Source organism: Onychostruthus taczanowskii, unplaced genomic scaffold (genome assembly GCF_017590055.1).
Source record: "Onychostruthus taczanowskii isolate IOZ18803 unplaced genomic scaffold, ASM1759005v1 scaffold2, whole genome shotgun sequence".
Lineage (NCBI taxonomy): Eukaryota > Metazoa > Chordata > Aves > Passeriformes > Passeridae > Onychostruthus > Onychostruthus taczanowskii.
In genome coordinates, this window is record NW_024499239.1 from 21,171,190 (window position 1) to 21,183,712 (window position 12,523).

At 35.8% G+C, this 12,523-nt stretch overlaps 1 protein-coding gene across 5 annotated transcripts in view; it reads right to left on the bottom strand.

The window, feature by feature from the left end:
- Positions 1 to 12,523, bottom strand: part of HTT (huntingtin) — a 79,034-nt gene that overhangs the window by 44,607 nt on the left and 21,904 nt on the right. For all 5 annotated transcript variants that reach the window (XM_041402499.1, XM_041402500.1, XM_041402498.1 and 2 more), the window contains 12 exons: positions 11,396 to 11,519; positions 11,004 to 11,122; positions 9,887 to 9,998; positions 9,202 to 9,342; positions 8,388 to 8,546; positions 8,200 to 8,297; positions 6,590 to 6,729; positions 5,607 to 5,670; positions 5,111 to 5,211; positions 3,439 to 3,585; positions 2,269 to 2,389; positions 1,951 to 2,027 (listed from right to left, as the gene is read on the bottom strand). In XM_041402499.1, the coding sequence (XP_041258433.1) occupies positions 1,951 to 2,027; positions 2,269 to 2,389; positions 3,439 to 3,585; positions 5,111 to 5,211; positions 5,607 to 5,670; positions 6,590 to 6,729; positions 8,200 to 8,297; positions 8,388 to 8,546; positions 9,202 to 9,342; positions 9,887 to 9,998; positions 11,004 to 11,122; positions 11,396 to 11,519 (1,403 nt within the window). The remainder of the gene's footprint in view (positions 1 to 1,950; positions 2,028 to 2,268; positions 2,390 to 3,438; positions 3,586 to 5,110; positions 5,212 to 5,606; positions 5,671 to 6,589; positions 6,730 to 8,199; positions 8,298 to 8,387; positions 8,547 to 9,201; positions 9,343 to 9,886; positions 9,999 to 11,003; positions 11,123 to 11,395; positions 11,520 to 12,523) is intronic.

Here is a 12,523-nt window from a genome sequence, read left to right on the forward strand (position 1 = left end):
TAGCAAATATCAAGGCTATAGTGACATCTACTGATAAACTGAAGAATTCTGTATTTATTTGCTACCCACTATAGTCCTCAACTATCTTGAGTTAAGTCTTGTGCATATGCAAGGTAAGGATGGGAGACATTAGCTGTAGTATTGCAATTTAACAAGACAGTGCTTTAAAGTGACAAGAGATTAATTAAACAATTGCATTCCATCAAATACTCTCTATTTTTTGAGTGACCACTATCCAAGATGGTAGTTTTCTGCTGCATTCTGTATTCCCTTGACAATAATTGTAAGACCAGATTTTCCCCTGCAAGTCAAGTTTAAGAAAGGGCAGGCAGAGATCACCAGATGATGTTTGGTGATATTCTGTGTATTACACACATCACCTCAAAGCTGTGAGACCTAAATGCTTCAGTTTCTCTCAGAAAAAGACCTTACATAACCTCTAAATAAAGGGAACCTGGAAATCTTTCAAAATATTTTTAATTTTAAATAATTAAACCCTTCTAATATAGTTACTCTGGTCTAACACAACTACAGGAATTTCAGAAAATTAAATTGACACTAGGTATAGCTATTATTTTGATAAAGCTCCAGAGGTAATTACAGTGCCTTCCTTTGGTTTTTGTAAAGTATTTTCACAGGCAACTGTTATTTATTTCACACACAGTCAGAAATCCATTACTTAAACCATGTTGAGCTGTTGGGTTGAGTTGGAATACAGTAGTTTCAGTAACTTCTTAATCATAGGAACAATAATACCTAAGATATGAAGGAATCTTGGCAAAATTCTCATGTTACTATCCATGTTATTATATTCTTATTATCCAGAACAATAAATGTCTGTATCATTCCACAAAAATAAAATGACAGTCCAAATTAGTATAAACACTGGCCAAAAATTTGTGAAGAAGGAATCAGAGGAAAGGGCAAAGGCTATGTCATTGGATCATTTATAAACATTACATGCATCTTTAAAACAACATTTCTAAGCTAGGTAGAAGAGAAGATACACTGATTTTATTTTCCAGCTGAGTACTGCTCATATCCTGAATTAATTTATTTGTTACCACTGGACCACACTTTTTATAGTACATATACAAAGCATGCCTCACTAAGGGCCAGCAAGGAAAGCATCTGAGGAATGCTTGATTTTTTGGGTTTGGGTTTTGGTTTTAAAATAAGACAAAATTTCCAAACCAAACAGAGTAAGAGACACAATGACAGCAACAATCAACACAAATTATATTAAATCTATTTAAAAACCTTACAGCTCCCCAGGTGCACATCTCCAGTAGCTACTTTTACTGCTCACATGGCACAGCACCAACAATCAGAGGCAAAATCAAAGCTTTTAGGCTGCCACCTGTACATTTTCATCCCGAAGAAACTCTTCAGAATGTAAGTAATTTGGGACTATCATGTATTATCTATATTAACACTTAAGTATTACAGACACCCGATTTGCTGTTCCCACTCAATGTGCCAAATCAGAACAAATTTAAATGCATCTGACACTGTTAGAGAAGCCAAGATGAGCCAGTTTCTTTGACCCACCATTTTTCAACACAGACATGAAACCAAGATGAAAATGTTAATATTCAAATTTTAAAGAGATACTACAAAAATATAATATCCCAAAGATAAACATATTTTCAAAAGCAGAGTATTTTCTCCTATATCATATTTCATAGATTCTGACTATATCTATCTACAAGAGCAGTTGCAGCCAATCCCTGTGACAGACACCATGGTTCCAGGGATAACAAATGCTGGCACTTAATACCCTGACAACCTGAAGTCATAATCCTCTGTATTCTGTACAAAGTTCTTAAAGAACTGCTAAGATAAGCTTAACAGCATATACCTAAACCAGGGCTTCAGTGCTTAAGTAAATCCACTTCTGTTTCATAAATGTGGCTTCCAGAAGCTCAATTAACAAAAGAGGGAACATACCCACAGTGCCATCCCACACTCCAGGTGCAGACTGGAAATGTTGTGGAGAGAAGACACAAAGCTTCACAGCAGCCAAACTGAAAAGCAGACACCAATAATCAAATTACTTTCACCAGGGAAAGAGTTAGCAACACAGTATCTGAAGAGTGAGAATTTATTACTACTGCCATTGTCACCGTACAAAAGCCCTAAATAAAAATATAGTCAGGAGATCATAAAACAAAAAGGAAGCACGTAAAATAGGAAAAAGTCAGCCACCATAGCAAGAAAACTCAAAGGAACTTGTATGTACAAAAACTCACATACAAGAAAACTCACCGTAAGTGCTCTTGTAGTGGATATTGTCAATGCATGGGAAATTGCTGCAATAACCCTTGAAAGGTTGTTTTCCATAGTGACATCTGTTGGACTCTGCAGCATATTGTAACCTCTGTATGCTCTGAAATAAAAACATTTATACCCACTAGAACATGTACTTAAAAACCCCCATCCCAATAAAAATTATTAATTTTATTGCTTATTACTTTATTAATTATTAATTTTATTACTTAAATATTTAAGCTTAAATTACTATTATGAATTTCATAGACTGCTTGTAACATAAAAACCAGAGAACAGTCTAAATACCCTCTCATATTGTAGTATTTTTGGGGCTGTATTAGTAAATGCTATTTAATTTATAAATAACACCTCTTTGTTAGCAAACAGAAATAACAGATCAACTAACAATGTCTAACTAAATACTGGAGAAACGACCACCAATTTAACTTCACTGTTGTCTTAATCCATTCAACATTTCTGCATGCTTGCAAACTTTGGATTATTGCTGTAGAAAGCCTATTTTCTATCCAGAATAACACTAGATCCACGAAGTTCTATTGCTTCCATACTATATATATATTTTAATGGATATGATCAAGATCATATACCAAAAGATATATAATTAAAAACTTGTATGACAAACTGATAGAATCCTACAACCCCTATAAATACACACAACTCACAGTGTCTACAGAACAAGTACAGCTGGCAGCAAAAATACACCATGATCTCACTATCAAAATTAGAATTTATTTTTCAATTATAAAGGGAGTACAGCTTTCTGCAACCACAATCATTAAATAAGATGTAGGGAGTTATAAATCTGGATCAACATACCTGAAGAACAGTATCATTCATACAAATTAGCTTGAAAAGCTGGACATGGTTTTATAATTTAATGGGCAAGTAGGGTGACTTGAGGATGGAGAGAAGAAACTATCTCAAAACAAGGACTCTCAGCATGTGAGCACTGTGTGAGTAACTCACAGCGTATTCTTTGAACATGAGTCATATTCTGTGGAGCTTAAACCTACTACAGGTGCTCCTACAGACTAGAAAAGGAATTCACAAGCACATGGATTTGCATGATTTAACTACAATCCTAGACACTGCAAAGTGAAATTTGGGTCTCCATTCCTTTTGAAGCAAGGCCAGCAGGTAACACACCTGGTGATAGTGCTCACTGCAAAGTGAGATGGGGGCTGTGTTTCATGCATGAGGAGTTTCAGGTAGACACTGCTTTGGTCTCGTGCTACTGCCACCACTGGGTCAGCTTGTCCTTGATCACAGTTATAAAACAGCTTTGGAACAAGCCTGAAAGAAAATTAAGCATCAAAAAGAAAAGTTATTATTCAGATATTATTTAACACCCAGTTTCAATACATTTAATATACAGTTCAGCAAGCTATGTATATTACTTACACATATCAAATTGTAAATAGCTATTACCTAAATTCATTAAGCTTAATTTATCTTTATATAACTGCTCTTCATTACAATCAAGGAGCTCAAGTAAGGACAAAGCAACTGCTCCAGACATACAGTAATTTAAAAAAAAAAAAAAAAGTCTTTTCTGGAGATACATCCCTATACATACTACAACAAACACTTTATATATAGATTACTTCTCTCTTGCTGTTCCCTGATCTCCCCAGATATTTCCCCATGAGTATCTGTATCAACTGACAACTCATTTTTACTGAAAAAATAATTTTCTACCATCTGATTTCTATGCAGCAACACCAAAACATAAAATCAAATCCAGTCTTCTTGAACAGTATTTTCAAGTTAGGTAAATTAAAAGCCATTTTACACATGTTTTTGTAATCTCAGCGAGAGTACTCCCAATGAATGCCCTTAGTGGATGTTTCAACAGGTTTCTACAAGCTTGTAGTAGCTTTCTTGGGCAGGTTAAGTATTTTCCAATCTTAACATACCTCCTGTCACTAAGTCAGCATGAAGACAGAAAAAACTTCAAATTGTTACCACTCAGTTAATAAAATAACTCCATGTCAGAATCAAGTCCCTTAATAAAAGCCACAAGCTCTATGATGCAACAGTTCATGACTCCTCTGCTGAGCTGCTTTGGTAATATAAACACTTTTAAATGTCAGAACTTGAAAAGTTTAGTTGTCCTTTATTTGTTATTAGGAATGGACAGCAATTACCAGTATGAAAAACTAGGAAAGAAACTCCTCTGATAATAAAATATACCAGGAATTCAGTATTACATGCTCCCAACTTCTTTAAACATAAAATTTAAGTCTTTGAATTCCAGTAAATAAACTACCAACTAATCCTTACCCTTTGGTGCATTTATCTGTACAGCAACTGTAACTGTAGTAGGCTACAGCAAACATCTGCTTTGCAATCAAAATTAGCTGCTGCACTGTGATCAGTGAGCACAAAAGTTTTAAGATACACTGTGTATGACCATGTGAAAACTACAATGGTTGGGAGTTGGGACAAATCTGTAGAACTGTAACATTTTAAGTCAATGAGCCACTGCCAGGATACTGAACAAACCACTTCAGCATGAAGACAAATATTCTGGAGAAACTGAAACTGAAAGTGACCCCTAGAATCCAATACAATGTAATACCCTCAGAATGTAATTTAATGTAACTGGATTGCTAAGAGAAAGCAAAATACAAATGCCTGATGAGTGAGAATGATGTGTGTTCCAGATACCATCTCTCTTTTTAATAAATATATATACATGCATATATATATATGTACATTAAAAACACCCAGTGATTATTTTAGCTATACACATCAATATGCAAATATCTTCCTAAACTACTTTTTCTTTTCCTATAAATGAAAATATCACATGTACCTCATTAATGAAGCTGCAGCCACGTGCCTCACTCTTGGATCTTCATCTCCAAGCAGACTTATTACAACATTTTCAAGTACTCTCTCCTGAAGTTTTAATAGCTAGAAAATAAATTAGCACTGTAAATAAAGTTCGCTGACCATTCTCATCATTTGACCACACTGTTAAAGGAGAGTTAACAAGTGAGATTTCATCTGCCATACAAGCCTGCAAGACCATCTTTACCTTAACATTGCCAACCACATTCTCTAACTACACAAATGTCAATTTTTTTAAGTTAAAAGAGAACAAGCCACAAAACATACAAACACACCAGAGAAAACAAAGCTATCTGGATCTCCATATATTCCCAATTGTAGTAAGTTTTAGAACCTGAATCTATTTACAGAAAAAATACAATAGCTGTCAGTGTTGACAGAATTTAAAAACAAAGTGATGACATTGCACTGGTACCTCAAACCAGAAACACAATATACAGATTAAATAATTTACTTACACCAGTATAATGATGAATACCTCTGTGCAAGCTCTCAGTTTTTCCTTCCAAGAAGTTGACTAGCCTATGACAAAATAGAATTTAGAGTACATTAGTTAACATTGTGTGTTATTTCTCCCTTCACTGTTCTGAGAGTTCTTTCTGTTTATTTTAAAAAAACCCCACTATATGGAAAATTAAGTAGTAAACACTTTTTGCAAGCTTTAGAAAAGGTAAGTTACAGAGTTCTTTCTGTTTATTTAAAAAAAAACCCACTCTATGGAAAATATAAGTAGTAAACACTTTTTGCAAGCTTTAGAAAAGGTAAGTTATTTGCTAACCTACTACGTGGCTAGTGTAACCGAAGAAAAATAGTCCTTGCATTAAAAAAACCCCATTATTTAAAGACCATGATTATAATTGTATTTTTCCCCACGCACAGAACCATCAGACTCTTTTGAAAAGACAGTAACATATTCCAAACATCACTATTCCCAACGAGTCCACTTTTGCATGACTAAGGATAACTTGAACAATTTTCATATAAACATTTTTTGTCTTTCAGCTTGGAAAAACCAAAAGAGAATGAGAGAATGCAAGAAAAAGAATAAGTCACATTTATTTCAGTACTAAAAGAAACTGAGTGACTAGAGAGAGCTGACAAGAGAGTACATGTCAGGGACTTTCTTTTTAAAAACACACAAAACTGGATGGAAAAACTAAGTTAAATTCCAAATGATGTGGTCCCTCTCTGATTGCACACTTACAGAAGACTTGATACAACAGACCAATGAACAAAAAACTTCAATACAGTGTTACTAGGATTGGGCTTGGTTTTGCAGGCAGTGGTAACTGGACAAAGGAATTCACAGAGGATTGACTGATCTGAATTAGTTTTATGAAACTCATTAATGCTTCAGAAGAAACTGTGCCATTACAGTTACAGTTTCCTATACTTCTCTGCACTTCAGCTACTTCACCCATGGAAAAACACAAACACTTACCGAAAATCTACCTCTGCAAGTGTTTCCAGAAGCTCTGTCCTTACAAGCCAATATGAGCTGTTCTTCAGAGCAAGGAGGTCAACAATCAATTGCAAACCTAGCTCACTGTAACTGCTACTGCATAAGCTCATGATACAATGCTGAGAAGAAAAAACAACTTTCAGTTATATTAAGAAGAGGTTCTCCACGAAGCAGAATGAAAGTCACCAAAAAAACCACCTGTTTTCTTTAGAATACTAAAAAAAGTTATTTCATAAGAGCTAGGATAAGCATCAGAGCTAAGTACCCTGCAAGGCCAGAAAACCATCTCCATGTGAACAGCTAAAACCTGCTGCTGAAATTAACCTCTGGAGAACAATGCAGGCCACACAGATCAGAGTGCAATCCTCTAAAGGAGGGCTCACAGGGCTAAACACCACAAGCATTATATTCTCATCTGTACAAAAACAGTCTCCTAATTTCCACATGGTACTTTCACACACCTGGCTCTGGTTTCCAAAGTTTTTCAAAAAGTAATACCTCCATATTTGAATGTTCAACTATAGACACAATGTGCGACCTTTAGAAAAAGTTATAGAACTCCACACTTCCACGTCTTATTTAACTACACAAAATCGACTTTCTTGTTCTTGTTGAGGATTAGCAACCCAAAAGGCTTAGAACATTTCTGCCAAAATGTGTAGTCAGACCACATTATATACTGACAAAAAGCAAGAGCCAAAATTGACTAGTATTAAGTTGCCTCAACTGAACAATTCTGGTGGTCTTCTACAAAGCTATTATTACAGGTGTACTCACACATGAAATCACTACATACAAACATAAAGATTGCTGAACAGAAGGTTAAGAAGACAGCCTCATTTACCTAGCTGGATTTCCTCCCCTCAGCTGTATCACAAGCCCCTCCTCTTTGCATATAAAACCTTAATTCCCATACACAAACTACCCACATTTTACTGAAATTTATGCTTTGCCTCACAGGTCCTTAAGTCTCTGATTTGTCCATGTTCTACTTCATTGGAAAAACTCTCAAAGAAAGCTCACTCCTTCACCCCTCTGCTTTTTCATCAAACATCTTCCACAGATTTTATTACGGAAATAAAATTCACATACTCTAAATACCAATATACACCAATACTCACCAATTCAGCTGACTTCACTATTCCAACAATTGCCTGAGGGATCTTTCACCCAATTTGAACCACTTGCTTTCCTGACACTTTTCCACTTTTAAAAATTACTGTTTCAGAAAACAATCACTATTTCACTTGTCATTTCTCACATTTAATTTTTATTCTCCAAATACAGGCTACAACCAGGTGTTATATGTTCACATTCCCCTGTTCAGTCTACATAGCCTTTCTGCCTCATGCACCCATCCTACTGTTGGTTAATGCAACATCAAAGCTCATGCCAGTACATTTCTCATGAAAAACATCATGATTAGATTACAATGCTACATGATCTAACCACATAATTCAGTGCCAATAAAGTTCTTCAGGAAGAAATCATTTTATGCTGGATGTTTAGACATCTGCACGTAGCAGCATTACAGTAATGAATCACAACTCTGTGATCTGTGGTGGTGCAAATAAATTCCTACTGCTTACCCTCACAGCTGTACAAGCCAGTTTGCATGTAACAGAGGATTCATCTTTCAAGGTTTTCTGTAACAGAGGTATGCAGTCTATCAAGGAAAAGAGATTTCCTAAAAAAAGAAAAAAAAAACTTTTTGAGCAATGAAACATTGAAATGTTACATTAAAAGACAAAAAGATCCCCATAAAATAATTTTTTACCTGTTGAGCTTCTAACATTTATTAGCCATTTTTCCACATCAAAGCGGGATTTAATTAGAATGGAGTTGACAATTGTTCCACAGAGAATGGCAGTAGCTCCTCTAATCTGGGGGTCTCCATGGTCAATATAGTTCAGAACGTCCGACACATACTGCTCCTCTAAGAAAATAAGTTACAACTACTTTATTTTAAAAATACTAGTATCAGACTTTACTGATTCATAAAAATGTTGGAGTGGAGGTCTCAACTATTGGACAATCAACATCAGCACATCCAAAACATGCTCACCATAGTTCTCCCCTTCTGAGATCCCTTTCTGTGCATGCAATCTACAGATCAATCACACCATTCAGACCAATGATCACCTATTTAAAAATACTAGTGATTTATTTCAGCTGTACACAAAATGCTCCAGGGAAACAAAAGAAGCATTTTGGTCAAGGTATCAAACCAGCTGCACACTCCAGGTCCCCGTGGTTCATTTGTAAAAGTGAACCTAATGACTTAGAAACCATCTATAAGATGGACTAAATTAAATTGGAAGAAAACACTTGTAAAATAAACAAACCCCTTCCACATACTCATTGTTTTAAAACACCTTCAACTTGTCAGAAGCTCTACAAGCTCATCCACTGAAAGTTAAATCTTGCTACAAAAAATATACCTCACCACACACACAGCACGTTCATTCCAATTTGTGCAGTGTTTGTTCACAAATACCAAACCGGGTTTGGAGTTTTCAGCATAGATGCTGCCTCATTTATCTGAGAACCCAAACACACTATTAAAATGGAACATGTGAACTGCAACATACCATACTCTTCTCCCATTGCCTCCAGAGGTGTTTTATACAGTTTGCTGAAGAAAGACTCAGGGTGAAGTGCAACAGCTGCTCCAACACAACTTACTGCCAAGGCTTTTACACTGACTCTCACATCTCTATCAGGAACTAAAGCTGTGGGGAAGAAACAAACATTATTAAAATGAAGGTATTTAAAAGCTTCCTGAATTTAAAGTTTTAAATTTAATTAATAACACTAAAATAAAATAGCTTAGCCTGTACAAAAACATGAAGGTAGAGTAAGCAGTTCCAGTCTGTCAGAGGCAGCAGTGATATATGGGCTGCTTTTTTGCTTTCCTCAAATGAACGGTATTTGAAATATATTTGAAATACTCAAATACAGCCATAACATACTTCCAGCTCACCTCCTTCCAAAACCAATACATTATATGGGCATGTGGGCAAGTAAGAGTTTAGAAAAGGGAAAAATTAACAAGCATCTTAAATCAGTCATATACCATGACAGGAATGTGGATAAGTCCCCATCCCTGGATGTATTTTAAAAAAATGTAAATGTGGTGCTTATTGGACATTTTTCTGTGTCAGTCCCTATTTCCAATAAAGCGAGATCAAAACCAAGACAGAGCAAAATGATCACATTTCCAACTTTGTTCATGGAGAGACTCAGAGAACTAATGAAGCTCAAAGACCAACATACCTCCTTTGTCCCCAGTGAGCAGGAAGGAGGCTGACAGCAGCCTGACGCAGTGCACCAAAGGAGCACAGTCTCTGTCAGTGTAGTGCCCGATGTCCCCCTTTACCCTGGAGGGCTATTGAAGGCAAATCACAATGTTTACACAGAGAAAAATTGATCTTCAATTGCAAAAAAATATTAGCATAACATTTAAAAATACTGCATATCCTCAAATGTCTAAAGGTTTAATAAAAAATGAATATATAATATTCATATGTCATTTAATATACATTCCAAAAAAAGGCCTCAAAGAAATAATATGCTTTTCATACAAAATTTCCAAAGTTGTTTTCTGTAGTCAAAATGAATACATAATATTCATATGTCATTTAATATATATTCCAAAAAAAGGCTTCAAAGTGCAATGCTTTGGAGAAGTTTATACCCTGTATCAGAACTGGATCAATTTTATTACAGAAATATTTTATTGTAGATTTTTCTAAACTACCTAGACTTGCTGTTAGCATGTGAAGAGCATGCTAAACCACTTGTTGCCATCAAACTTAGAAATAATATGCTTTTCATACAAAATTTCCAAAGTTGTTTTCTGTAGTTTTACATTTAGAATTCCCCAACAGGCCAAGCTGATCTAATTCTGCCTGCCACAAATGAAACTTTCATCCCAGCTCAGAACAAGGTCCAAAGATAAAGTCAAAAAAATGTAAGAGGAAATCAGTAACTTGTAGTTAGAATGGCACCAGGCTCAAAGACTAACTTCTGAGGATATCATGAAGTTACCTACAGACGTAGCAATCAGCATGAAGATATTTCAAGTAAGAAAGTATCTTTATAGCCTACTAATGAACAGACAAAAAGGGTTTGTGTTCTCAGCAGGGTCTTCTCGTATGGCTTTGCTGGTGATTGCATTTAAGATATCAACACTTATGTTAAACGAAATTCAGGCTGTAACTCAGATTCCCCAGGCAACCTGAGTTACTCTGACCTATAACGAGGTACATCACATATAAATGCTTCCCACGTTTACCACTAGAATTTACTTGGAATAACTGTCCTTTTAGTTTTCTTTATTTAAACTTCACTGTTTTGAACTTTAAATCTGACCACTGCAATTACTTCTCACCTTGTTCTCATGATCACCAGCATCTGCTGCATCTTCTTTCGGTGTAAATCGATCCACGCTGCTATCAGAGGGCTGCCTGCTATGGCTCATGGTTTTCAGCAGGTGAGACTGCTGAAGAGCTTTAGAAAAAGGCAATTCATGAAATATCATTTCAGATGCAAACTAAAAGCACTTTAATTAAACTTAATTATACAAACATGAAAATAAATTAGCAGTGATCAAAACAAGTGATTGATCACGAGTGTTGAAATATATTCCTTATTTCACATATCCATCTAGTTGTTTGTTTTTCATATCCGTTATGAGTCTTCACTCCCCTCAAGTGCAGATGCACCTGAACAGCTGTCTAATGGTGTCACCAGTCTGGCCCACCCCTGTATTTATCAACATACCAAGAGAAGAATTTCTGAAGGACTCTGACGAATCATCTTGGAGAATATTAGCAGCTTCATCTTCCTCATCCTGCAGCTGCCCAATTTGCATTCCAGAATACTGTCCTTCAGCACCCTCCAAAACCTACACAGTGCAAGGACAGGACTTAAAATAATTTATATTGACACAGAGTATTAAATTTGAAACATGCAGTGTTAGTAATCTACAAATTGTCTGAATGCAAATGTGAGCCTGATAAATATTAGTGTCCAGCTGCAGGTAAGCCCCAAAGCACTTCCCCTCCTCCTGCAGCTCTGGGGCTATGGAAGGCCATAGTTCCACCTGAGAGTCTCTCAGCTGAGCTACGAGCTTGGCTACCAACAAGAACCAAGTAAAACAGTCCATTGCGCCCCCGCAGCTCCCTCATCACAAATGTTTCCCTCTCAGCAGTTACAAATCACAACCAACACCTTTACTGCCACAAAATGAACTTGGCCCTTGCAGTTAAACTCTCTCATAACCTCACTTGTCCGGGATATGTGAAGTCAAACTGAGAACACACTGTTAGGACAAGAAAGGACAAATAACTTTCAAGTATTTCAATTTCTTCATTCAAAACCAAAACTACTAAGATGGACTCATCTGGAAGAGAGTTTGACTCTTGGAACCAAAGCAATATATAGGCAGTAGATATATGGAAAAATAACCATAAAAATTAATCATAACAATCAATGGCAGTAAAGTAAAAAAACCAATTTCACTAATTTTATCAGAAAACAGGACACTTTTTCAGTTACTTTCTGTCTTTAAAAGCACCTGGAAATTGTTCATTAAAAAACTTCTGTGTCAGTAACTCGGACAACCACTCAGTCTGTCGATTATGAAAGGATAATTTTACACATAATTACTGCTTGTAAACAGTATGCCAACTGACAAGAATTTGCATAAACACACTGTGCCAATAAACACACCTTGTCAATAAAGGCCTGCTCACTTTGGCCTCTGCACTGCCTGCATTTAATTCAGAGAGCAATTATCATAATTCCTTTGATTCTTGAATCCTCACACTTGCAGGAGTATTTTCTTAACACGATTACAAATTTACTAGTTTTTGTAATGCTAAGAGACTATTCCTCTCTCAAATTACT